A 27386-nucleotide genomic window follows, 5' to 3' on the forward strand; every position below is an offset into this window, starting at 1 on the left:
GTCAGTTTGACAGTTCATGTTAACGCGCCACTATTCGCGGCTTCACTCGTCGCTCATCCACCAATCAGATCGCGGAGGCTTCTCTTCTGTCCAATCACGAAGGGCGTTGTTAGGAAGTGGGCGGAGAGTGAAGTTACGACTTGGCCAGCCTGGTAAACTGAAAAGATTTGCTCATTCACTCATTCTTACAACTTTAAAGGTTTAATAAGGCCAAAGCTAATCTCATAGCGCATTGAAAACATGTTCACAGTCTGTCGGGCCTCGTACATTCACTCGCTTGGTGGTTTATCTCGTTCCAAACGTAACGATAGCAACCTGTTGATATAGCGAGAGGCTTTGTTTACGTTTAGCTCGCGTGGCTAACGCTAGCTGGCAGGTTGACATGCTGTGATGTTTAAACGCTAAAACCTTTTGAGTTTGAGTTGAGTTTGAGTCGAGTTGGCATAGCTCTCATAATCCTCTTGGTTCTTACACATTTACAGCTGTACACAGAGGTTTACAGGCAGGATGGTGATGAGCTGGAGATTTACATTGACTACTTATTAGCCTAATGTTTGAAAACGAGGATGATTTTATGGAAGATGTGGCCAGTTTGAGGAATCGGCTTTTATTCACGGAGCTCAGCCTTCAAAGTGTGGAAGAGCAGCTGAGGTAAGTTGTAACTCAGACCAGCTGTTGATGATTAAAAAAAAAAAGACCCTGTCTGGTATACAAGAGGAACCCTACACCCAGGAATAGAATGAGTCACACTACAGCCAGTGATTTAAGATTTAAAAGAATCAAATGAAGTATGATGGTCCTCCTAACAGACTCTCTTGACTATTTACACACACTATTTTCATGTGAACCCTTTCTGCAGTCAGTCAGGTGGGCACGATGACAGTGGTCAGTCTCTGCAGCAGAGCCCCCCCTTCAAGCTGCCTGATCGCCTCACTTTAGAGGACCTGCGGAGACCCGATGTCCCCCCGTCCCAGTCAGCCTGCAGTCGCCAGGAAAGGCCTCGCAGTGCAACTGCTGAGAGACGTTCTGTTGCTGCCAGTCTAAACCTGCCCTCCTGCAAGTCTACGGTGAGAGAGGACATTAGTGTGTGTGTGTGTGTGTGTGTGTGTGTGTGTGTGTTTGTGAATGACAAATTGTAAGAGACCAGACAGATGCACTGTACATGACCCTGCCTCATGCTGCATCCTGTAACTACAGCATGTAGCATGTAGTGTCTAAAGAAGAAAAAAGGCCTGTACTATACTGTCTCATCATCTCCCAAAAAATCTACTGTGAAAACCATTGCACCTGGCATTAGTGAGTGTCCTGGGTGATGAGATTGTTTTCAAATGGATTTCATAAAATCCAGGTGTATGATTTGTTCACCCAAGCCACCTCTGATTGTTGTCAGATTAACCATAAAGTAAAATATAGTTGCATTTAAAACACACCTTTGTACATCGATTCAACTAGGAAGCACAGACTTAAACTGAACAAGTATGAGGCAGCTCTGGCCAAGGTTGCACCTGTTGTTTCAACTTTGTTAAAGATTGATTGTCAGGATGCTTCATTGGGGAACACGCACAATGATGTGTGTACTGTCATTTTTAAAGGATTTAAATCTTGCGATGTGTGGTAGCTTGTTTTGCAAGGAAAAGAGCAAAAAAGGGTACAGATCATCAGTATATTCAATATACTGCCACTGGATTCAGCTGAAAATGTAATCTAGACATAACCCAGATGTGAAATTCATGCCAGTGCCAGTTGCTTAATTGCACCATTGCAACACATTACTCTGCGTTGAACCGTGTTTTCTCTCTTAAGGCTGCTTCACGCGGGGCCAGGTCATTGGAGATGGAGTCAGCCCCTATAAGGAATAAGCTGGGATGTCTCCGTCAGGAAAACGCCTGTCTGACCATACAGAACAATCAGCTCATCAGTGACCTAGAGGCAGCGCAGTATGAACTGGTCACCCCCAAGACGCAGGTATGCAGCCATTCACAAACACACATGTCACAAAATAACCCTCAGCCTCATCTCCAATCCTTAAAACCTAGTCTGAACATTTTCCTCCTGGAGAGAATTCATTTCCCATCTTAGGACACCCGTTTGAGTCTGTCTGTTATGATTTGCCCTCTGAAAGGTGTGACTAGTGTGACATCAATATTAATGTGTCAGTGTTTTATTGAGAAATTGGCAGCCAAGAGACACCCATTATAATGGCCTCTATAGTTTGTTCAGTTGAAATACCAAGCCACAGCATAATCATTTTATAATCATAAGTTATAAAAAGTCACTGATGTTCACTAAAACTGGATGAAATGCATGCACATGTCTTCTCTCTCAGGTCCGCCCTCTGGACTCCAGGGTTGGGTTTAAAAACAACAATGTGGCGGTCCTGAACGAGCAGATTCTTAGTCTTGAGGCAGAGCTGGAGGCCCAGGCCAGAGAGCTAAGGTAACCTTGCAACCTATCCTGCTGTTTGTCGGGCATTAATACTGTTACTATTTGTGTAAACACCAGGATTTCCTTATTTATGTACACTGGACGCACACAGTATCTTATGTTGAGATTATTTTATTAATTGCATTGTAGTTACAGTCATAATGGCTTTTAATAGTTACTTATGATGTGTAATACTTGATGTTGTGCTGTGTTACAAGTTAATTCCCTGATGGGATTCCAGCGTAATTACTATTACAGTTTTTCCATTAAGGGTAAATGGCCGGGTGGACCTGATGAGTCTCTGTGGACAAGCAATAGTCAACAGTGTTGCCACTGAGGGCCAACACTATGCAGGTTTTAATTCCAACCACAGACACAAGACAGATGATTTCACTGATAAGCACACCTTGAACCAACAAGCAGGGCACAAAGCAGCGAAAGCACAAGGTGTGTTCTTTGGCTGGAAGGAAAACCTGCAGACTCTCACGCCTCCATGGCAAATGCTTCTCTTTTCCTTTTGTAGGTCAACACTCCTATTGTGGAGAGCTCATTCCGTGGCCCATAATGATTTGTATTTATTCTTTTTTCATGAAATAGTCACACAAAAAAAAGCAGGCCACCCTCCTTGAAAATGTCAACAGGTGCTTGTCTGTGTTTCTCAGGGCAGCAGAGCTGAGAGCAGAGCGTGGCCAGGAAGCAGCAGCTCAGAGTGACAGTCTGGTGTCTCGGCTGTCAGAGGAGCTGAGCGTGCTCAGAGCAGAGCTGGACAACAAGACAGCAGTAGGCAAACGGTGATGCGTCTACCAGTGCTTTTGTTGCGGCATGTGATTTTGTATAAACATTTCATGTGACTGACAGCATGGACGCCACTGTGATTTTACTGGTTGCACTGCTGTAAATCAGACCTGCACGGCTGAATTTACATGTTAAAAGTGCATAGTTGAAAAGTCAGTGCAATATTTTTTCCATGTTCATCTATGTTCCATAATCCTGTCTATTACCTGTTATATTAAATGTTTTTTCTATAACCAATTTATTTTCACAACATGATAACTTTATGGTTTTAGTGCTCATCTACAACCTCATGTCTTGCAGGGCCGAGCAACAAAGGAATCAAGCCCTTCACAATGCAGAGAAACTCAAAGAAGCTTACAAAGAGTACAAAGCTACCATCTCCATTAAACTTAAGAAGGTGATCTCATTCAGGTGTCATCACCGAGTTCTTTACTGAATAACTGATTTGTTTCCTTTTTTTCACGGTGATGTCAAAATTGGTTCTATTTGTATTTTCAAGGTGATGGAGAGTGAGAGCAATCTAAAAGAGAGTCTTATTGAGTGTGACAGAGAAAAAGAGGTGTTGGAGATGAAGTGCACTGTGTTGGAGAGGGAGAAGGCAGATCAGAGCCAAACAATTAGGTACGTATGTGGGATTGACTGTCCACTGAGGCTTAACCTCTTATTCCTTACAGTCATGCATGTGTGATGATTTGTGTGAAGTTACTTTTCTTGCAGAGATCATACTCATGGCTGTGTGTATTGTTACTAATAAATAGGAGGATTTTTAATTCTCAGCAATCATGTCTTTTAACCCTTTGGCACATACCGGTTACTGCAGTGGACAGCTGTTTAAAGTAATTTTCTTCTAAATGCAATGGTTTCTATGGTGGAATTGCATATCAGCTGTTAGAATGCTCTCTGCTGCCCCCCCCTTGATGCATAATTCATGCATCAAAGGGTTAATGTTTGATTGTCTAGTTCTCAAAAATAACATGTATAATCCTTCATCTCCCTCCTCTTTTGCCCACCCAGCCAACTGAAGGAGGAGGCGAGGCAGGCAAACTCTTTGGCTGCAGACCGATCAGACCTCCAGGCTCAGCTCGAGGCGGCTGAACGACGGGCCTCACATTTGGAGAGGGAGCTAGGCGAGCGGGTTGCAGAGCGCAGGGAGCTGGCCTCTCTGCAAAGGGAGCTGAATGACCTGCGGGCCCTGACCCAGAGCCAGGAGCAAAGGGTGGCCCAGAGCCACAGAGAGGCTCAGCAGAGCAAGGCAGAGCTGGCCAGCCTGGAGGCCATACTGGCCCTGCTGCATCGCCAAGAGGTGGGGAGTCATGGACACACATGCGGACACATTTACTACGGTTTCATTCACATTGTCCTTTTTGTTAGCTTGTCACATGAGATTATTGTCACCGTCCCTTCCGCTGATTGGGCCAAGCATGTGCTGCATCTCTCGCTTATTTGTTTGCCAGTGTGACTGAATTATCTACGAAACCGCTGATTAAATTTTCACAAACATGGCCTAAAGTTACATGTTAAAACAAACGTGACATATTTATTATTGGTTGACTGTGAGGAGAACATCATTTGTAGGTGACAGCGTTTTCACACAGTTGCCTTGTTTTTTCTTGCAGGGTCCTGAGGGGCCACTGTGTGTCAGGCCCTGCATTGTGCCCCCTGTCAGCTGTTCAGGAGCAACACACCGACTGAAGTCACAGCCAGGTAATGCTGACCAACCTTAAGGGTGCTTCATGCAGCATAGTTGTTCAGCAAGCTTATAAACTGGGTCTAAACTTTCATTATTTATTTAGGTTTGCATTTATTTTTGGACATTTATTTTTGAATGCTCCAGCCCTCTTTACTTTTTTTGTCATTATTTTGCTCATTCATGTGCTGAATGCCTTCTTGAGAGGATTATTTAAACAGTAAGTGTGATTCACCGCGTTTTTGTTTTTGTTTTTGTTTTTGATGTGCACAAAAGTGTCTTCATCCAGTCAGCCCAGGTAAATTTGGAACCTGTACTCGAAGAGAGTATTAAAACCTCCAGAGAATGTCATAAATCATCAATCATATTTTGATGTTAATTATGTGCCAGTGCAATAAAGGACACTGAGTGCAGGTCCCATCCATGCTTTTGATCATTAGGTAATTTAAGCCACCTCTTTCCCTCCTTCTCTCTCCGACCTCCTCTCCCTCCCTCCAGGTGAAAACTACCAGCAGCTGCTGCCGGTGCTCCAGTCGATGGAGGCTGAGCGGACCAGGCAGAGCGGCCTGGTGCAGCGGCTGCAGGAGCGTCTGAGCAGAGCCCAGGAGGAGATCTCCTCCCTCCAGAGCTCCATGGCCCAGAGAGCCTCCCACTATCAGAGCCTTCACACGGAGCTGCTGGACAAAGTCAGCCAAGCTACTGACACAGAGAAGGAGGTGAGGAAGAGGATGGCTGGAGAAACATGAAACTACCTCTCTTCTGGCTGTTCTCATCTCCTCTTCCATCTTCCCACTTTTTCTTTTTGTTCTTCTGCAGATGACAGGAAAGTTGATAAAGAGTGCATGTTTATTTACAGTAACAGTCTAACAGTAACCATTTCAGTGACAGCTTTGTACTCCCCCCCTTTCCTCCTCCTTACCTGTCCTACTGCTTTGAGGATCATTAAAGAGTAATATTGAGGTATTAATAAGAAAATTTTTCCTCTTCTAATTTTTCCACCAAGCAGTGTAGCTCTTGAATAGGAGCTAAACATGATGGTTCCTAAGCAAAACATGGTAACTGGTAAGAGTGGGGATTTTTAGTCAGAGCACTGATGATCTGTTTAATAGTTTGCAGTAATGCGATTTCACAACTTTTAAAGTGTCCGAGTCTGTCATACTGTTATGCATGATGAATAATATTTCCCAAGTTGAAGTATCAATTATAAACTGTGTGTCAGTCTCACTGGCTGTTTCTCTGTCTCCATGCCACTTCAGCTGAAGAGGAAAAGTGCTCGTGTGACTGCGTTGGAGAAACAGTTACAGGAGAAAACCTCAGCCTACAGTCAGGCGGCACTAAAAAACACAGAGCTGGAGCAACAGCTGATGGTATAACACACACATACAGACACACACATATTTCTGCCACATTTTATTATGCACAGTGTCTGTGGATTCCATTTTCACTGGGTTTTTTTTCCACTGTGCTGCTGCCAAGTTGCTGTTTGAGGGCAATTCAGGCAAATTCACAGACACTTCACTCATTTATACCTGTGTGCTGTCATATATCATCAGGGTTTACAGTACACGAGAGAACCATTTCCATAAATCATCATGTCTGTTATTTTACTGAGCAGTATCAATAAAAAAGGTTATTTTTCTTTTGAGAAAACTGGAGTTTAGCTCTTCTCTGTTGGACTTCTCATATTTAGAGAGAGCTGTTCTGTATTCTTCCTTTGACAACTCAAGTCAGGATAGTTTTCTAGTAAACTGTGTGTGTGTGTGTGTGTGTGTGTGTGTGTGTGTGTGTGTGTGTGTGTGTGTGTGCGCCACCGCAAGTGACTTCATATTGTCACAAAGTGCTTGCAGACAACTGCTGTTTTTCTGGCAGGCCTACATCTGTGTTATGTAGGGCCTAATGGTTGTGCTGGTTTAAAGGCTATTTGTTCTCCAGTAATGAGTCTATTCATTACTGGTCTATTCATCAGTCAGTTCTGATCCTGAAATTGTCCCAAAGTGTTTGCAGACAACTGTAATTTTACTGCTAGGCGTACATGTTTGTTACGTGGTTTAAAGCCTATTTATACCACGAAATTGTTAGAAAACATGTTAATAATGTATTTGATAAATCAAACTTTTTCCCAAAAAGTTTGTTAAGTTTTTTATGCATTTTTCAATTATCTGAAATTTCAATCCAAAACACCTTAATTTTTGAGGGGTTTGGATAATCAAGGTTCTGCTGTGCTTATTTTGAAATGGCATTTCAGCTATGATAGGTACTTTGCCATGTTTTGTCAGCTAAACTGGGGAAAAATTAGTTTTAACTAAACACAGACAACTTCCATAATTTGCAGGGCTGTTTATTCTAACAAAATAACAAATATAACTAATAAACAAACAACGGACGCTTACATGGCTGCACTGTTTGCTCACCCTAGTGAGCTCACTTGTATGCGTTCATGCACCCATACACCACTCGGTGTAAAAGAAAAAAAATATTACAACAAATAAGCAAATTAATCCGTACATATATGATGGCTGCTACAGACTGAAAATGTCTACTAATTATTTTTTGTATGCTGTTTGTTAATCTTGCTCCTGTTGTAAATTCCCTGACTCTGATCACAGGAGAAGACCAGCACTCTTCAGCATTACCAGTCACTGATGAGCAAGAAGCAAAGAGAGCACCAGCAGTCTTTGGAAAAGTGCAAAAAATCACAAACTCAACAAAACACCGAGCAGCAGCACAGAATAGAAGTGGTAATCTACGTTTCTCCCGGTCCCTCTCTTTCCTCTATACCACTGGGCGACTGTCATTCTCCACCATGTCCTTCTTCCTGCTCATTTAATTGTATTAAACAAAAATTTTCAGGATCAGCTGCAAACCACAATGGATAGCACTGAAGTGTGATTTTAATTTAGAATCGAGAGAAAAGTTGTGTGTTAACTTACTGGGACGATGTTTCAGGCAGTTCAGGTCATCAGACAGGCACTGCCAGCTTTTAGAAGCTGCAAACACAGAGAAGCTTTTCAAGCAAGGTAATTAGCTCAAAAGTAACATCATGTCATATGTTTTGCAGTTGCAGCTGTCTGTGGAGCAGTCCCAGTGTCGCGTGCTGGAGCTGCAGCAGGAGCTGAGCTCAGCGCAGAGGGAAGGAGAGGAGGCACTGAACAGAGCTCTTCTTCTGCAAACCTCCCTGGACCAGCTCACACAGGTCAGGACACACACACACCATGCAGATCCGTGAACTACACACTTTCTCCCGCTTACCTCGGTCAAGCACAGGAACCATTTGAGACCTCAGAAATTGGCTTTGAACTGTCGTGTCATCACAACTTGATCAAGTGATTTATCATAGTTTTATATCAGTTAATGAGCATGTTTGATTTTTTTTTCCCTTCTGAACAATCAAAATAGATTCATTATCTCAATGATGTGTTGACTTTTTTTAAAAGCTCCAGTTCAATGACAATTGCATTTCCCACTCACACGGTATTAAGAAAGAGCATGTTAATCTAAATTTATTCAGTATAACTGTTATGGCTGTCAACATTTCAGTGTTGTCCTTTAAAAAATATCCTTCTCGATGTCAACAGAATTTTTAGATATTAGATAAGTTATAGATATCTAATTTACTTCTATATAAATCTTTATTAATCATTCATACGTTCAGTATAAAGAAAATAACAACCTAGTCAACTGTATGTGTAACCACTGAAGTTGCCACATAACCATGTAGTACATGATGTAATATAGCAACATGATCTAATATAGTAATAATTTAGTTATTTTCAATTTCTCTATTCTCTCTTTGTCTTGAACATGCTTATTTTTATTGTTATTATTTTTTTTTTTATTCAGTTTTATTTTTTTTTTTTTTAAATCAGACATCAAGTAACACAGACAAGCTGGTAATTAGACTGAGTCAGTAAGACAGAAACTGAGGTGGAAGAAGGGAGAGAAAAAGACATGCTATTTACAGTGGAAGATGGCATGACGGCAGTGAAGCGTTTTATGATTTTCCAAAATGGACGTTGCTAAGTCTGTCAACACCCTCATGCGCTTGTGTTGAGGAAAAAGACAAATCTGTAATTGCTTTTTCTTACTAGATTAAAATCTTACAGTGGATCTTTATGTTTTCTACAATACTCCTGTGGATTATTATCTAACAATTTTCAGTCCCTTTTCTGTCAAATTGGTCCTAATTCTAATCCCAGCTCCCACTATCATTGAGTTTTGTGTTGTGTTAGATAACTAAAAACCTTGTGCAGTGGGGGCACATTGGAATTAGTGGCACTACATGATCATTTTTTCCACTGGAAAAAAATGTGGTGTAATGCTGTGTTTTTGAGGGGTAAGAAGCTATTTACAGATTGCAGTAATTGCTCAGAGCTGATGCTGGTTTACCACGCTTGACTTCTTTTAAGAGTGAGGTCAACTGAGGATAAATCGAATCCATCGCTTTGCTCGGTGGAAGTCTGTACAAAACTGGAGCTCTGTGAATAATTGCAGGGTAAACAGTGGTAGTATATGACCAGACCACATATCATAAACAATAACATGGCTAAAGATGAACAGCAAAAATGACTTGCATTTGCTTGGAAAATGAATGCAGCCAGTAGAATCAAAGCAATCACATTACTGTCAGTCCATCACATGAAAGTAGCTTCCCAGTTAAACTAGGGAAGAACCAATACACATTAGCTTTATATTGCTATGGTCATTTTTAAAAAGTGTATCATTTGTTTTCAGGAGAAAGACGCCGAAGAGAGACTCAACGAGGAGATGCTACAGAGTTTCAAAGAGCAGGCGGCCCAGTCTGCAGCCCAGGTTGGTGTGAAGTAACCTGAGCTCATATATAAATAACTATTCTGCTTTATCACTGGGGTGAGGGGGGTGTATCTGTCATCTGTGACTTCTGTCTGTGCATTAGGTGCATGAGTTGCAGTCGTCCCTGTCAGCGTGTAGAGAAGAACTGAGCTCCTACCTGCAGCAGATGGAGGAGATGAAGGAGAAATATGAGAGTGAGCTGCAGAAGACGACCAGCAAGGTATAGCAAGTACTACTTTTGCAACAGTGAGACTTGATTTTTCTGTGTTTCCTGACATCTTTTTGGATTCAAATGTGTCAGTAAGAGTTGAGCGCGTGGAAAATGAGTCACTTGTAATGAACATGTGTTTGACCTTTTCTAAGGAAAGGGTTAGAATCCTCAGGCTAATCTCCTCACTTCTGATTTCTCGCTCCACAGGTGTCCTCTCTGCAGGAGAAGCTCCACAGCGCCAGGCTGGTTTGCCAGAACTCCAGCGAGCAGAACCTGCAGCTCCAGGTTTCTCTCCAGCAGCAGCAGACCATGCTGACCGAGAGCACGGGCCGCATCGCCGAGCTGGAGGAGAGCCAGAGTCTTCTGCAGAGACAGGTACATCAGAGGGAATTCTGTTTTTTTTTTTTTTGTTTTTTTGTTTTTTTGTCCTTGAAAACTTGAAAATGTCTTTCTGAAAATGTATAAAATGTCACAGAAAACTTTTGGATTGTTGTTTGCTTTCCAAAATCCAAAATGGTAACCTTTCCCCCCAGCTTTACCTATTATCTCTAGCTATCCTGAATTGTTAGCCCTCAGAAATAAATGGAAGACTTGTGTCTGTGCAATGTCTTAGTTTTACTTTGCTTTTTATGATTAGTATTATGCAGACTTTTCTTCAGAGGCAGTAAACAAATACATACAGTAAATCAGTGCAATCTAATTACGGACAACATGAACACTGAAAAAAAAAAAAAAAAAAAAAAAAAACAGACTTTGCATTATAATTACACCGTGGGACTCCAAATTATATGCCTAAAGACAATCCCTATTACCCATTCCAGGCAGGGAAGTCATTACAGTCAAGAACTATGCTCTCTCTATGGCTGTATCAGAAATATAAATGACATGTGCTGTTCATATTCACTTTTACACCTTTTAAATACTGCGCTTCTTCAGCATGAACCTTTTCCACACTCTGGCCTGCCAAGAGGAAGGTCTCATGGTAATTCTGTAATGTCTCACTTAATGTGTACAAAGAGATTTTCCATGTCTTACAGCAGAAGCAAAGTTTAGCACTAGTCAGCTGAGCAACAAGAGTCAGCAATCGCATATCCAGTTACCGAACTGTGCAAGAGCTTTATTTGATGATGATGTGGTATGCACACTTCATAGACTCTGAGGAGAGACAGTATTTTGGCTTTTTGGTCATTTTTTGATATATGCTGCACATACTAAGGGCTTGGTTGAAATACGAATCAGCGCTTGTGGAAAATACCTTTGAGCTTGTGGTTCTGTTTAAATAGCTCACCACATTTTAGGTGGCAGTGTTTGTACTTTCTGCACTTTCTGTGTCGCTCTCAAACACAAACAAAGCACAATGATGTCCATTCACTGGACGGAGTCGCAGAGACATGCTGATTTGGTGCCAGCCTCTCTGTACATAAAGATCTGTGCTGGGTAACAGCCTGGAGAGCAGATGACGTGTCTGAGGATGGATTGTCTAGAGGACTTCATCATTTTCTGTTTAGGAATTTGAAGCAGGCCATTTGTAGTAAAGTTTCACGATCAGGCTTCTCGATAGGCTAGAGCTGATGTGATGTCATCCTGTCCATCAGTTGTCCATTTTTGTGATCTATTGCCATTTTTATTGAATTAACTACACTGGTTCTAAGGAAATGTGTGTCACCTTTATAAACTGGGGCTTTGCTTTTTGGTTCACTTGGCCGAGAATAATTAGTGTAGAAGAGCTTCTGTCTGAGAATTTTAGCAGTATTTAATTATTTTGCAAACCATTTTTGCAAACCACCATTTTAATTTCTATTTTAGCAAGAAGTTTTCCTAAATTTCCCAATTAAAAAAAACAAACAAACTTGAAATTCTGCAAAATCCTTTCATTTGCCAAATATTCATTCAGCTGGACTGTTTATATTGTGATATAAAGTTTTGGCAATATGAGTACACAAACTGCAGGAGCCTTTCCTCAGTGCCCTCCTTCTTCTTTCCCTACTTATAAAGAAAATAATGCATGAGATGGATGACTTGCTTGCTTAATTTAACGATTGGTACGTCTCCCTAGGTGTCCGGTCTGGAGCAGCAGCTGGAGCGGGCCCGGGCCTCCCTGCAGGAGGAGGTGAGGAGCAGAAAGAGTGAGGCTGAGGAGAGAGACAGGGACCTGCAGGAGATGAACCGGCAGAACACACAACTCTCCGAGTCTGTCACGTAAGAACAGAAAGTCCCACACTGAGCCTTTCATACCAAAGAGCAGAGGAGACAGAACCAGAGGCATTGCTGTGATTAAGGAGCGCATCTTTATTTGTTCCTCAGCTTTGATAATGACATATGAGTGGGATTTGAAGGGTGTGGGAGTACATGTTTTGTTGATTGCTGATAGTCCGATCCCACTGGGGGGAAGTGACAGCACAAGAAGATGTCAACAAATGCAGGGAAATAGTAATGAAACAATGTATTATTTAAGGTGATATAATGTTTACCTTTTTGTTGCAAGTTATTTGGGTTATGCTTGTACAAAGCATTCTCATCAGTGCTCCTAGCACATTATTATTTTCTCACCCTCATGTTAGTCAAAACACTGAAATTCCTCTGTCCATGTTAGACACAGTGAATTTGCTCGTTCTGTCCCGTATCAGCCTTTTGTAGAAGTTCCAGTTAGAGGTGTCATTCATTTTCTGCATAGTTGGCTGTGCAGTGCAATGCTGGTAGTGCAGCAGATTTCTCAGAGCTGGTTTGGTGACATCGGCCTCACACTTCTGTTAGTCCACGGCTGTAGAGGTTCTAAAAATGGCAAGAAATTTTTCCCCCGCAGGCAAGCAGAGTGGCTGTGTTGGTCTTTATGTCCGCCTGTCCGTCTGCTCAACACTTTCAGGCAACATTTCTCAAAACATATGCAGTGGATTGCCAGGAAATGTGTTGAGTACATTCATGCTCCACAGAGGATGAATCCTCTCGATTCTGATGACCCCATGATCTTTCCTGTAGCACCACCCTTCAGTCTAAAATGTCAGCTTTTACACCAGATACCATTAAATATAATCAGTTCATTGACATGACCTTTATAGTGTTTATTCATTCTCTAAAGATTTTTTTTTTATCATTGTGAACTCGTTACCTTTTCTCTAGTATCACGTTTTGTCCAAAATTGTAAAAATCTATAAGGCAGCTTGCCATGAAATCTAAGCACATTCATGCCAGCGACTACCAGAACAAGCAGCCCGTCTACTTTGCTGACCTCATCCTCATGCAAGTCCTTTTGACTTGCATGAGGATGAGTAGATAATGATGAGTAGAAAATGAAATTTTAATTTTTGAATGAACTGTTTTGTTACTGTCAAATATTTTGAGGATACCTTGATTCAAGTTTTTTCAATATTTCTAACTACTGACCTGATGTTTATGCAGTGTTTGCTCTTGTAACTTATAATCTGTTTAGTTTTAGACCGTATTCTGCTGGAACTTAATTTATTTTAATGCAGTTTGGGCTCTTCACTTACCGACTATTTACAGATGGAGGATTTAAGCAAGTTTCTTCTCTCCTTATCGTGCACAGAAGAGCAACACCCTGTGGGGTAGACTGCGACAGTCTTATGACTGCACCACATCCTAACCCCTTTTTCTCTGGGCGTGAGTGTTTGCCCATGCCCCTCAGCTTGCATGACCCTCCCCTCCACCCCTCATGATTGCTTGATTTTATATATAGGAATCTCACTTCTCTGAAACTAGATTGTATCTAGGCATGAGTTTGGGGTGGCTTCACTCTGTTGGGCTCTTGGTCTTCTCCGTTTTGGTTTGTAAATGGTTCAGAATAGGCAAGTTGTGCCGTCAAAAGGCATTTTTGCCTGGCTTCGTTTCGTTTCTCTAATTGTTCTGCAGGCTTTTTCTTTTTTGCAAGTACTGCGGCAACAAATCTTTAAGACTTCAATGGGAGGCATTTTCTCAGTAAGGTGGGGAAATGGAAATTGTGTGTCTCTGTGTGTGTCTCTGTGTGTGTGGCTATACATGTTGCATGCTCCCATCTCCACCAACTCTCGTGCTAATTAATGGTATTTGCTTGAACTTTGCTTCTCTGTAACATTATTTTGTTGTTATGTTTTGCTCATAATGAACGTGAAGAGATTTGAAACTCAGAGAACATGTATTTACCTGTTTGTATTCATCTGTGTTCTTTTCAGATTTATTTTCCAGCAGTACGTCTTCCCCTTATAGCTCACCGACTATAAACATCTGTTTTGTTCCTTTCATTTAGTGGCACTGTGTAATCATAGTGATTATTGTTATCGTCCTTATATATCTCTGTTTCTCTGTCGGTGTGTGTTGCAGACACATGACGTCAGAGGCAAGCAAGCGCCGTGGCGAGCTGTTGTCCAAGGATTCAGAGATGCAGCTTCTGAGGAAGGAATCCATCTTCAAGACCTCAGAGATCAGCCGCTTGGAGGAGAGCCTGCAGCACACCCAGAGCCTGCTCGACAAAAAGAGCGACATGGGTATGACACATAATTTTCACTGGAATACGTCAGACAGGAAAGTTTTGTGAACTATCAGAAAAGAGGACGTTTGGAAATCTGTCTGTGTTCTGGAGAAACTGAAGCAATTATTTTTAATATGTTACAAGTGAAACTCTAAGAGTAGGAGATTTTAAATATAATTTGTTTATTTATTTCAAGAGAACATTCAGTTGAAGTCAGATTTGAGCAAACATTGTAGAGTGTCCTATCTCATTCTTATGATCGCTTCAGCAGTTATGATGAGGCTCGGTGTGGCTGTCTTGGCTGCACTTCATTCACAGATCTTGTTTTGAAATTTGTCAACTTAAGATTTCACATTTAAGACTCCACTCTGCCACTCCCTGTATCTTCTCCTTCACTCTCTCTCTCTCTCATGCATTTCTCTCTCTTATGTTTTGTCACTCCTCCCAGTGGTGGATCTGGAAGAAAAGCTCCATCGCAGTGATGCCGACCGGCGCATCTCTATTGACCGTGTCCACCTTCTGGAAGGGCAGCTTCACGCTGTGCGCGGAGAGCTGACCGACACGATGGAGCAGCTACAGGAACTTAAGGATGTTCTGCAGAGAACCCAGACCATTGCAGATGAGCGCAAGGCCTCAGTGGAAAAACTGACTGTCGAACTTAGGTGAGGACATGCCCGTGTTCATACATAGAGAGACGTGGGAAGCTTCAAATGGAGAAAATGTCCATGTGGCAAAGATGAGGTCCACAGCTGTGCCTGACTCACTATGCCCATATTGTGCACATGTATCTAACACACAAATGGTTATACTCATTCACACATGGACTTCTTTTGTGAAACACACACATGCACACACACACAATCATCAGCACCAAAGATCATGTTGAATGTCATGGCTGATCCTTACTTCCTGTGAACTGTGTCTCTGAAAGAACGGCTTTCCTCCCCAACATGATGGAATAATGCTTTCGTACTTTACAAGATCTTGATTTTATTTTGCTGTTTTTTAACCATATGCTTCTTGCGTCATTCTGTTTTCAGTATTTATTGAGGGAATCCATTGTTATGCACTAATGTAATAATTTAAATGTATGTTTAATGTTGGATTAAGCTTCTCATCATTCTCATCATTATTCAAATCAGATCATTTTCTGTAACCGGTGTAATTTGTTGTGCCTCATTTTGAAGTATTGTGGTACCTATCTTGCTGTTGTTTGTGTTGTCATATTTTCGTATTTTAAAACCTGCTGACATTATGTGCGAGTAAGTCACACACAGTGTGTAACACGCTGTGGACGACTACAGTACACCAAGCACCCAAGGGGATTCATGCTCATTAATGATTGAATACACTTCCTGTCTAAGTGAAACAGAATAAGATGGTATTTTACACACATCACCTCCATCATTAGTCACACCATTAGTTCCTGTTATGCCCTGTGTGCATTGTGTCTGACAGCACAATGCACACAGGGCTTATTAGCACAAATGCGTCAGATGGTGGATACAGAAAATCACTTTTGATGAACGACTGTTGCCATGAGCTAGATTAGTGATAACACCTTTCCACATATGTTTCACATTAAAGGCAGGACTACGCAAATGAGAGATATAATATGAATTACTTAAACAAGTTAGAGTCAACTCTCTGTCACACTTCACATCCAAAATCAGTCCCAAAGTTTTACCAAAAGCACCTCAAAACACCAAGGGCCTTGCAGAATCGAATCCCAAACACAATCGTCACCACTGGTTCAGCTACAGAGGAGCACTTCAGATCTTCTGTTCGTATTATGTGATCGTATTGCAGTATTTTTCCAAATACTAATTAAATAAGAGAGATAATTTACTTGTGTTGCTCAATATGCATGCATGTGTGTGTGGCTTCACAGGGAGAGCAAAAGGGAGTTGGAGGAGAGAAGTCATGAGGTCCTAGACATGGACAATGCGTTGAAGGAAAGACAGGGGGAGCTCCAGCAGAGAGCAAAGCTGGTACAAAACACACACACACACACACACACACACACACACACACACACACACACACGTATACATTTGTATGCTTACTGAGCTGGATGAATACCTTCTCCCCTCATTTTCACTCCTCCTCTTCGTCCTTCTTCCTCATTTTCATCCTCAGCTGGGTCAGCTGGATGTGGCGATCAGAGACCACAAGCAGGAGATGGACAGGAAGGTGGAGTCTCTGCAGCAGAGCCTGGAGGCCAGAGAGAAAGAGCTGAGAGACACACGGAGGGAGCTCAGAGACCGAGACATGAAGGTTAGGATGAGTCTGAACTCTGTCACCAATGGAGGGAAAGGCCCAGTAAATGTCTTTGAGCTCATCTGAGATGGCTGTAAAAGAATTTAAATATATAAGTGTTGGAAAGGAGCAGCGTTTCATGAGTTGAGCCTGTATGTGTGACCCGGAAAGTTGGAAAAGAGGAGATGGAAAGGCCATAAATTAGTCTTATGAGCTCCAAACCTATGATTGTTTCTGTCTTCACTGTATGATTGTGGAGATATATATATGTGTGTGTGTATATATATATATATATATATATATGAAATATATAGACGAGTATAGAGACCATCTTCTCCCTCGGTCATCTACATCAACAGCCTCCCTTTAGTAAATTACACTTAGATGAATTGCCCCGTGAAAGCAGATTTTACGGACCTTGAGTACAGTGTATTGACATTATACCCCACCAGTCAAGGTAACAGTATCCCAGGCCTTATCTATTCTAATATTGACGTGGAACCACAGCTGAGCCATGCAGCTCCTTGTATTTTTCCACTTTGGTAATTAACTTTATTTTGTCCTTCTCTCACCCATCAAAGAACATTCTAGTCGACAAAGAATATACTAAATGTGTGCTTTGTGTGATATTTTGTGCTAATTTCAACTATGCTTATTATTGTGATAATTCAAAGGTGTGTGTGTGTGTGTGTGTGTGTGTGTGTGTGTGTGTGTGTGTGTGTGTGTGTGTGTGTGTGTGTGTGTGTTAGGACTCCCAGGAGCTGCATGTGTGCCAGGAGAAACTTCAGAGTGTGTTTCAGGAGCTTCAGGAAACCCAGTCTCACTGTAAGGCTCTGGCCCGAGAGCTGGACGCCATAAAGCTACAGACGAAGGACAAGGTGGGGGTCAAAGCAGAGTTTTATTTATTATTATCTCAGTCATTTAGCTTACAGTTTGGTTGCAGAGGTTAACTTAATTTTATGTGTCTAGTTTTTGTTTTTTTATTGAAGAAAGAATAAAGAGGAAAGAAAACCGACAAGTTTGAAATAATTTCACTTATTTTCAATACGAACTTGTTAGAAGAATTTCCTTGAATCAAGTGTCACATTCCTTGTGCAATCAGTGTTATTCTGCCTTGTTTAAAGATATTTACAACTGATTTTAGAAATTCCCTGGGACAAGTGAAGCTCCACCAGCTGTGTGGTGTTTTCTCATACCACTGACATAATTTGTCCCATGTTTTCTTTTTTTCTTTTTTTCTTTTTTTTTTAAATTCACATTAAAGCTACTTATGAGGAAGAGTGGCTTACTGTGTGGTTCACATCTTTTGCACTACCACTACCGGTGATTTGTCCATGTTAGTAACATATGGTGACAGACGTCATGTATGTTTTATGTTGTGTTTATGTGTCTGTGTCCATGTCCCCGTTTCTGTGTGTGTGTGTGTGTGTGTGTGTGTGCCCGTGTGTGCGTGTGTGTGTGTGCCTGCAGGAGGCTCAGCTACATGGTGTGGAGGAGGAGCTGGCTATGAAGGAGGCGTTCTGGCTTCAGTCTGAGGACAGACTCCAGAGCACCGTCGCCTCCTTACAGAGGGAGCTGGAGCTGGAGAGGGAGCAGCACAGCCAGGAGGTACAGCAGCTACTGCCATCAGCTCTCTAGACATGTACACTGCATGAATCAGACTGAATGAATGTCATGTTGCTGTGACAACAATGTGGAAATCCTGCAACCGCAAGACCAGATTTTTGTTTGTTTGTTTGTTTGTTTTTGGTTTGGGGACTAAATTGCAATGAATGAAAGAATGCATGAATGAATTTTATTCCCATGTCTTGTCAATGACCCATCCCATACACGATCGTAAGACAAAAAACTATTTTTTTTTTCAGTCTTTGTCTTTTGGATTGGACTCCGTTTTCTCTTCTTCTTTTTTTCACAAACCAAAAGCATTTCTGTCAGTTCCTTATTATTTAGGTTTCTGTCTTCATCACCATCACTCCCACACACCTGTTAACTTTGACCCTGTTTAACCTCTCCTCTCTCCTGCTCTCTCACCCGTTGCCATCATTTCTTATCTTGTCCCTACTGTGTCCTGCTGCTGCCTTTGTCCTTGTCAAAGTGCTTCAAAGGCAGGTGGATTATCTTTTTGTAGCATATCCTCTTTGAACCAAGCAATGAGAGCAACTGTGTGAGCAAACATTCACCCTGCTGAAGTGTCCTTGAGCAAGACGCCTTAGGAGTCTTGTTCAGTAGCTGACTTTGCTCTCTAACTTCTGTGGAGTTGGCGACGGACAAGGGAATTTCCCTACATGGATCCAGAAAGTATCACATTATTGTCATCTTCCCTCTGCCTCCTGACTCTTACTCTTCCCTCCCCCAGCTGGCGTCGCTGCAGCAGACCCGAGGCCAGCTGCTCAAAGTCTCTGAGCAGATCTCCTCCACCATGCGCTCCTCTCAGGAGCAGCTCACGGCAAAACTCCAGCAGAGCCAAACCCAGCTGGACCAGGCCAGGGCCTCTTGTGACCAGACCAAAGCCCAGGCTTCGCAACTGCAGTCCCAGCTAGACCAAACCATGGCCCACCTGGACGAAACCAAGACAGAGCTGGACCACACCCGGACCCAAGCCAGTCACCTCCAAACCCAGTTAGACCAGAGCCAGAGCCAGCTCGTCCAGAGCAGGACCCAGCTGGACCAGAGCAGGATGCTGTACGAAAAGGCCAGGACCCAGAACGGGCATCTGCAAGACCAGCTGGAGCAGCTCAGGACCCAGTTAAACCAAACCAGATCCCAGGCTGCCCAGCTCCAGACTCAGCTCCAAGCCTCCGAGAAGGCCGCAGAGACGTCCAACGAGACCCTGCTCATCAAGGTGGAGTTGGGAATAAAACCTGTAATGTGCAGTGTGAGCTCAAATTGCTCTTTTCAAGTATATTGTTGTGCAGAAACTTGGCTCCAGCTAATATTACTTTCACTCAATTTGTCAATTTATCTTTCCATTTTAAATAACTGGTGAATCATTTAGTCTGTAAATTGTCAAAAATAATCGAAGTCAAATGCTCACATGAAGTTAACTTCTCCCAGAATGAATGTTGTCTTGCTTGACTTGCTTCTTTAGTTTGACCAAGAATTTTATAGCGTTATGACTGGAGAAAAGAAAACAAATCTTATCTTAGTGCAGCTGTGATCACCAAATATTTGACATTTTTACGAGATGAGTGACTAGAGAGATCAATTGATTATTTAAATAAGAGTTTATTGATTTTCAATCTTAGACTTTTCTGTTGATCAACGCTATGAATAATAAACAAACAACTCTACGTGATGAAAGTTAGTATTTATATCCCCAAAAACACTACTATCGCCTGTGGCTGTGAATGTGCTAACTCCAATTGTTTTTATTTCAATATTTTCATATTTATTGTGAAAGTTCATGACCCCTAGTGAAAACATCCTATTGATTTTGGTGACCCTATGACCTTTTTTCTTGTGCCACCATCAGACCATTTTGTGACCATGATAATGGTGGCACTAATATTTCCAAACTGCAAAAGAAGTTGTGCTATTTGCTTTCCACTGTGGGATAGATCAGGAGGACAGAGTCATCAGATTACTGGGAGCAGCCAATTTAATACATTAACCGATTGGTTTTCCAAAATGTGGAACCAAAGTCACAGGTTTACTTGAGGATTCAGGTGGTTTGGGTGACACACACCAGCAGCATGTCTGGTTAAATACTCTGCCCTCCTTGCAGGAGTCTGAGGTGACCCGTCTCCAGGCCAGGATCTCCAGTCTGGAGAGAGCCGCTGACCGTCACCACTCCACCACGCCCACTGGCCATCTGCCTCCGTACACACACACACTTTCCCTCTCTGCCCCGCACACACACACACACTCCATTACTCGCTCCCCCAAACACCCTGAACCCACCATCCACTCTCCCACACACACTCACACATCTCACCTCCGCTCCCCAACACACTCGCACGCACACTCTTGCTCTTCACCAACAGCTCAGGCACACCACCCTTGCCCACCCCCTCTCCCCGTCTCAGCCCCTCACCTGACGAGCCAGACCCATGAGTGGCTGCAGACCAGCAGCGCCGACTCTTCCTTGGATCTGCCCCCGAGCCTGAAGGCCACGCTGAGGGAGGCTCTGAACCAGCAGCCGTGGGAGTCGTCCTCCGTGTCGATCTCGCCCTTCCCGGACACAGCGGACCACAGCTGGCAGGGCCTGAGCGCCATGGAGGCCACAGCAGCCACCGACCTCTCCTTCAACCCGCTCACCTACATGGTGGACAAACCTGAGGGCCAGAGGGGGCAGGGGGACGACTGGGAGGCTGCTTCTGGGCAGGAGGGAGGCGGGGAGCTCACAGGAGATCCGAGGAGGGAGGCGGTCTACCGGCTGGGGGGAGAGGAGGAGGAGCAGAACGAGCTGGATGTGCACTCTCTGACAGGGATGCTGAGGTTTGTAAACCAGACGCTGGCCATGCAGGAGGACACGTCCTTATGGAGCTCGGCAGGGCCGTCACAGAGCGGACACGACCTCGCACTGCAGGTAACAGCCTCAGTCAGGAAGTAAGGCCACAGTGCACTCTTCAAAACCACTCTTCAACTTACTTTTATAATCTTGCATTTTGTTCATTGTTTTGCTCTGTTTTTTATTTTGTTTATTTAATCTATTTTTTCTATCTCTTTTGCTTTGAAAGCTGTAATACAAATAAAATTATTATTGTTGTTGTTGTTATTACATCAATAATCAAGAGCTATAGTCTTACTATTAAACTCTAAGAAGAGAGAGCAAAGTGTATAATCACTTAATGAATTAGTGAAATTCCCAGTGTCTAAAAATACTCTTTTCTTCTTCTTCTTCTTTTGCTACTTCTTCTTCTCCTTCTTCTCTTTGCATAAGACCTCTGATTACATATGAGTATTCTTCCTGTCAAATCCTGAGTCTTACACAAAGCAGACCTTCGTTTGACAGAGTTGGTTTGGTTTGAATTGGTTTGACAGATGATTCCAGCTGATTTTAATGTCAAGTCTGTTTTGGGTTTTTTTTTTCACTCAATTTTACCATTTTTGGATGATCTCATGGAGGAGGTCATGGCATCAGAGAGGGTTTTTGCTGAGAACATAGTTTTGTTCCCATGTTGTGTCTCTGATCCATGTTTCTGTTTCATTTTTAGTGTAACCCTAAAAAGACATGAAGCTGTGAGGCTCCCGCAGGGATCCACAAAGGAGAGGAGATCGGAGGTTTCTCAGGCTGTTTACAATGCCCTCATCTCTTTGTGACTGTGTGTGTGTGTGTGTGTGTGTGTGTGTGTGTGTGTGTGTGTGTGTGTGTGTGTGTGTGTGTGTGTGTGTGTGTGTGCATTTTATGGTCTACATTTGTTAACATTCCACATTAAATGTTTCCATTTGGAGTGTGTTGTCTGTCAGGGAATGGATTTTTTTTATCAGCTAATCACTACTTCATGAGGCCGCTAGTCTTAACTGATCTACTGTGACATTTTTGTGCTGTTTTTATTTAAATGTGGCATTTTATATTGTAGCCTATTCTTCCCAGTATTCATATATTTTGTACAGAATTTTAGATAAACAAAGTGAATATTTAATAGAATAAAATATGTTTTTTATATGAGTCTTTTGCTTTTTCTTTGCATATGCTGTGCAGTTTCTACCACTGTGGTTCTTACTAATTCTCCAGTGGAACATCTGCTCTGATGTTCTTGTGTTGCCGAGGACTGTGGAGTCGTGTTACCAGAACAACGGGCAGTTTTCCTCTCTGAGAGAGGAATTTGTGGCTCTGGAGCGGGTTGTAATTGATCCAATACAGAGTCATGCTGGCTGCATTAGGTTTGGCACACTGATGTGGTTTACATAACAATAACATCGTAAAGGTGCAGCGGATACTTTTTACTCATCAGACCCAGAGATAGTGCTACAGATGTTCTTTAAGAAGGACTTCATGATGAATGTGTGTGGATGCATGGACATAAAAGCATTTTGCACTCAATTTGATTGCTTTAAAATCTAAGAAGAGAAGAGAAACACATTTTCAAATCCTGTGCCATTCATGTTTTCTTTTTCTTGAATAGCATTACAGCTTTTAGAAAGTGATATGTATGCATGTGTTTTCTGGTCATTTTTATATAATTTCACACATATAACACCACACTCAGGAGAGGAACTAAGGACAGCACTCCTCTGCCATGACACCCACTGTGACTGTGACTAAATTATGCCATACTATCGCCTCTCCATGACCCCAGTTCATGTCACCGCATCTGACAAAAACAGCATGAAAATAATAATTCACTTATTCCAATATCCAATCCAGTTTTTTTTCTGCAGCTCAGTCCCAGCTGGTGAGTTCCAGTTGCAGGACTAATATAAATAATTCTGACCGGCAGGCAGTATTCTGGCTGGAGGCTGAAACCAGAGTGATCGGTTCATATTTACTCTCACTACAGGCTTCAGTGGTTATTGGAGAATGACGACTTACTCGCTTTGTGTGTGTGTGTGTGTGTGTGTGTGTGTGTGTGTGTGTGTGTGTGTGTGTGTGTGTGTGTGTGTGTCTGTGTCATAGAAAGAACATAGGGGGGTGTGTTTATGTGTGCTTGTGTTGACACATGAGACAAAGACTGCGGCACATCATGTCGGGGTGGGAGGTGCTCGTCTAAAATGAAGGCTGCACAAAGTTAGAACCGACCTTTCCGAGCTGCTGTGACAACTCTTGGTTGTAATTTTAAAAAATGTCATACTTTTTTTTACTTTTTACAAAATGCAGTTTGGAGTCTTTAGGCCTTTTCATTTAGATGTCCATCCTTCAGTCGCTCTCAAACAGGCCTTTTCTTTCTTTTCTCCTTTCTTCTGTTGAGTATTTATGTTCTCAGTAAAGAGGATGTGGTTTTTTTTTTTTGGTTCTGTTGCATGCCATGTAGCTGCTAAAGATCCTCTCTGTAAGTCCCTGAAAGTTACTCAATCTGGATAGCTCTGATACATCCACTTTCTGATAATCGTATTTTCCTCTCAACTTCTGCTGGACTGCATGTAGAGGTTTCAGCATATTCTAATGAAAATCAATTTAATTATTGGGCATCCTGGTGGCTCACTTGGTGGAGCCTGTACCCCGTTTTAAGGCTAAGTTCTCACCGCCCCACCCTGGGTTGGTTACAGCCTTAGCCGTTTGCTGCTTGTCCTGCCCCCTCTGTGCACTGCCTTACTTTGCTTTTTCTACTTTAATTATCAACATATAGCAAAATGCCCAAAAATAATCTTACCAAGAAATGAAGAAATCAAAATGATACACAATCAAACAAGTAAGACTATAATGTGCAGGAAAATGCTTGGTTGCCATTTCCATGTTCTCCGCTTTGTCCAATGAAATGGGTCTATAAAGGAGAAAAAAATATGTGGGAAAACAGAGCAAAGTGGCATTAAAAAAACAGCATTGGATTTGGTTGAACGTGTATGAATAGTCCTGATATTGTTGCAGATGCTGATGCAGATGTGGCACTGCAGCCTAGACTGAGGCGGGGTTACAAGTTACCACAATAATGAGGTGGCATGCATCTGCCACACGCTAGTTTACCACAGGAAAGCACCCAGCCAGCAGTGTTCATCAATTTAAATACACAGGGGAAGTGTAATGCGCCAAAGCAGCAAGAAGATCTTTGTTTTCTCATTGCAGCTTCAAGAAATGTGCTCTGTGGGCTACAGTGGTGAGCTAGGTTTATGCATCAGGGCATAGCAAGAAAACCACATACTGCACATTGTATTAGTCATTTATGAATCCACAGCGGCTAATTCCTCTCTATGCCAGTCATCAAGGAGCTGTGTTGTCTTTGTCCGACTGCCGAGGTCATGGTCGTTCTGCAGCCTTATCACCACCGCACACTCAGAGGGCCTAACAATACCTGTGACTTTGCTTCATTGGAAAAACCTACAATCCTCTACTTGTTTTTTCACACCGCAGCGCCAATCTGTCCCGGCAACAGATGTACACTGTTTAGTTTTTAGTGGCAGCCATGTAAGATCAGCTGGAAAATTTTATGAGAGGGACCAGGATGAAGCGCTACAATCTTTAATCTGTCTTTTCCAAGAAATTTCTTATTCCAAGCCAGATAATATTGTTGAAACTTGCATGTAAAGCAACCAAAACTGCAGTGTGTAATAACAGATCCAATTTTTTCAGTGAACATCTCTTCAAGAAAAGAAAAACGTGGAAGATGTCAACAGATTGAGGGTTTTCATCATCGGCCCGACTTATTCCAGTTCAGTCAAAAGGGTTGTTACTTAAATCATCCACTGGCAGTTTTGCATGGTGCACCTTTAATTATCAGCATGGAAGCCCAGGATGGTTTAGGCAGGTTGACAGACAGAATGGGAAACGACCTGTTGTGACTGACAGTGTTAAAGGTCACTGTTATCTCCGCCCACAGCATTCCACAATCTCCAGGCTGCAGACCACGGCTGCTGACCTTTCCCTTGTCAAACGGAACTTTTCAGCACAATGGCCGAGTGTGCGCCCAGCAACAGTTGCTATGACTACTAGTAGTTTACAGCTCTGCCTGGTGTGATATTGAGGATAAACCTGGCTATGTGCTTGCTGATGTGCGTTTGTTTTGACTAACGGCCCTTCACACTTAAGAGGCCCTGCACTTCCTGCTCAGTGTCCTGCTGTCATGATTAGCCGTCCATTATCTGTTGGTCAGCTCTCTTACCCAAACCAGTTATCGTGGCTTTACTGCCGACACTTTGCGGTACAAGTGTCAAGATAAAGGTGAGGGCAGGACAGGTCTGATGGAGCCACACTGCTGTCTTTGTTGAGAAAGCCTCAAAACAACAACATGGTTTTTAATGATCTGAGTACCTAAGATTTCAGTTACCCCAGTCATTTTGCTGAAGTTAAAAGAATTGTGAAATGTATTTGGGAACCTGCTATAAATGTAAAAGTATTGCACATGTATCAGTGTGTTTTAATCCTATTGTAGCCAGCATATATCGACTCAGGTTAATGAGTGCGTGCCTTGCGAAATGGAAGCCTACGCTGAAAATTATGTGCACCACCTGTCAGCTTTTTAAGTAGATCCTAGCGGATTTGTCATGGAGAAAAATACTGTCACATTTACCATGTATCCCGCTGACTTCACCTTCTAATGGACTGAAGTTTTCACCGGAAAATAAAAAACTGAGGGGGTAAATTTCTGCCTCATTTGCTTTGGGGAAGTTTACAATTTTGGTAGCATCATGTCACAGTGTAAGCCTCTGATAAGAGTCTAATCCATTTTGGAGGGGGGGTTGTATTGTTACCGAGGGTCTGCAGCAGTCTGCCGTCAGTGTGTGGCACAAAGGGACTTCCAGCCAGCCGGAGGACTGGCATGTCATCCTGTTGTGATAATGAAATCACCCCCTACTTCCACTGCCCCCCCTCACCCACCCAGTCTGGCACCAGAGGCACTGAGATCCCATTGGCCACTGATAAACAAATGACTGAAGTGTGGTGAAGTGGCCTCTTTATCACTGATGTTAGAGTGACAGATTATAAAGTGAAACTCAATGGTTAGTAATTGTATGTGGGTAACTTTCATAAATAAGACTTAATTTGGATGCAAGACAAAATTGCATACCCATGATTTAAAACACAGCGTGCCCTCATGACCAAGGATACAAAGGAACAACCCATCAAGGCCATTGCATGTAAAGCTCAGACACTGGCACAGATGTTTCCCCTTCCCCTCTTTTCTTCTGCTCCCAAAGCTGTATCGCTGAATCTATTAGGTGGGTGTAATTTTACTTAAAACATGCCATGCACATACATGAGCACAAACATTATCACTTAATAGCTGTGTGTGTTTAAAAAAAAAGTCTATATTGAATTACAACCCATTGGAACTGTGGGATGACGTTTACAAGGCTGGTTCATCTTGTTCGGCGTGAACTATGTGAGGGGGAAAAAAATGACATTGTGCTCAGGTCACGTGGTTGTAATGCAGTGGGAGTTTTACATATGAAAAGCAACTACTTTTGTTTTGCAAAACTTTTAAACAGAGGCTGAGGGGATGTTGACACAGGCACTATCATCCCATCAGACTTCCTTTCATACTGTGAAATGCAGAAAACTTTTCTTTATCAGCAGCAGCATATAGACTGATTTACTGTCCTCCAACCCCCACCACCCACCCTACCCCCCACCCCTTCACAAAGGAGAAGTAGTGTACAGAAGTAGTACTGAAATTCAGACCAAAGGGACTTTTTAAGGAAGGAAAGAGAGACAATTATTTCTCAAGGCTGAATTCTGAAAAAAAAAAAAAAAAAAAAAAAAAAAAAGTTTCAATTGAATTTGGATGTGGTGAGTCATCTGTGAACAACCATGGCTTTGTCTTGTTGGAGCATTAATCGACAGCAGACCTTCATTTTCAGCAGATGCCACCAGATTTGATCACTTATTGAGATTTTTAATGAAAGAGGCACCAAAGACACTCAGCAGCACCTGTTCTAATGGTCATGGTTTGTGTTTCAGTTCCTGCCTGTATATGGTTTCAGTTTGCAGATTATATATACATTGTTAAGTGTGTAAGATGAATGGCTGCCCTTTGCAGAGGCAACCAGTACAGCAAGTTGTACCCATGTTGCTCATCACTTTGTGAGCTGTAGGCTCTGGTCATGCATAAATAAACATTGTCTACTGCAAGAAAAGGATAGGAAGAGGCTGGGTGTGACCTGTGGGTGAGCATGCCTTCATGTTTGAGCTTGGATCTGTTGTG

The 27386-nt window shown here is 42.4% G+C and overlaps 1 protein-coding gene across 3 annotated transcripts; it reads left to right on the forward strand.

The window, feature by feature from the left end:
- The first annotated feature begins 78 nt into the window (after positions 1-78).
- Positions 79-27330, forward strand: ccdc18 (coiled-coil domain containing 18). 3 transcript variants are annotated; one of them, XM_030075052.1, is made up of 27 exons: positions 79-152; positions 483-651; positions 860-1067; positions 1804-1965; positions 2327-2436; positions 3087-3215; positions 3520-3616; positions 3719-3840; positions 4234-4522; positions 4836-4923; positions 5405-5622; positions 6163-6273; positions 7513-7644; positions 7965-8099; positions 9638-9715; positions 9819-9935; positions 10134-10301; positions 11983-12125; positions 14241-14404; positions 14837-15050; positions 16280-16379; positions 16528-16665; positions 17397-17525; positions 18118-18255; positions 19004-19489; positions 20372-21175; positions 21804-22258. In XM_030075052.1, the coding sequence occupies exons 2-27, from the start codon at positions 551-553 to the stop codon at positions 21822-21824; spliced, it is 4602 nt and encodes a 1533-aa protein (XP_029930912.1). In that variant the 5' UTR covers positions 79-152; positions 483-550; the 3' UTR covers positions 21825-22258. The 3 variants fall into 3 exon arrangements, 2 of the variants coding, with proteins under 2 accessions (XP_029930912.1, XP_029930910.1); XR_003929728.1 differs by adding an exon at positions 27320-27330 and having other exon boundaries at positions 137-651; positions 21804-22182; XM_030075050.1 differs by having other exon boundaries at positions 137-651.
- The last annotated feature ends 56 nt before the right edge of the window (positions 27331-27386 follow it).

Source organism: Myripristis murdjan, chromosome 17 (assembly GCF_902150065.1).
Source record: "Myripristis murdjan chromosome 17, fMyrMur1.1, whole genome shotgun sequence".
Classification (NCBI taxonomy): domain Eukaryota; kingdom Metazoa; phylum Chordata; class Actinopteri; order Holocentriformes; family Holocentridae; genus Myripristis; species Myripristis murdjan.

What these genes read in the sequence shown, in the direction of transcription:
- ccdc18 (XM_030075052.1), top strand. Translation starts at nt 551, where the DNA reads ATGTTTGAAAACGAGGATGATTTTATGGAAGATGTGGCCAGTTTGAGG. An exon ending in TGCAGAAGACGACCAGCAAG is followed by an intron (nt 9,936 to 10,133) that starts GTATAGCAAGTA and finishes CTCGCTCCACAG; the next exon opens with GTGTCCTCTCTGCAGGAGAA. An exon ending in TCCAGCAGAGAGCAAAGCTG is followed by an intron (nt 16,380 to 16,527) that starts GTACAAAACACA and finishes TTTCATCCTCAG; the next exon opens with CTGGGTCAGCTGGATGTGGC.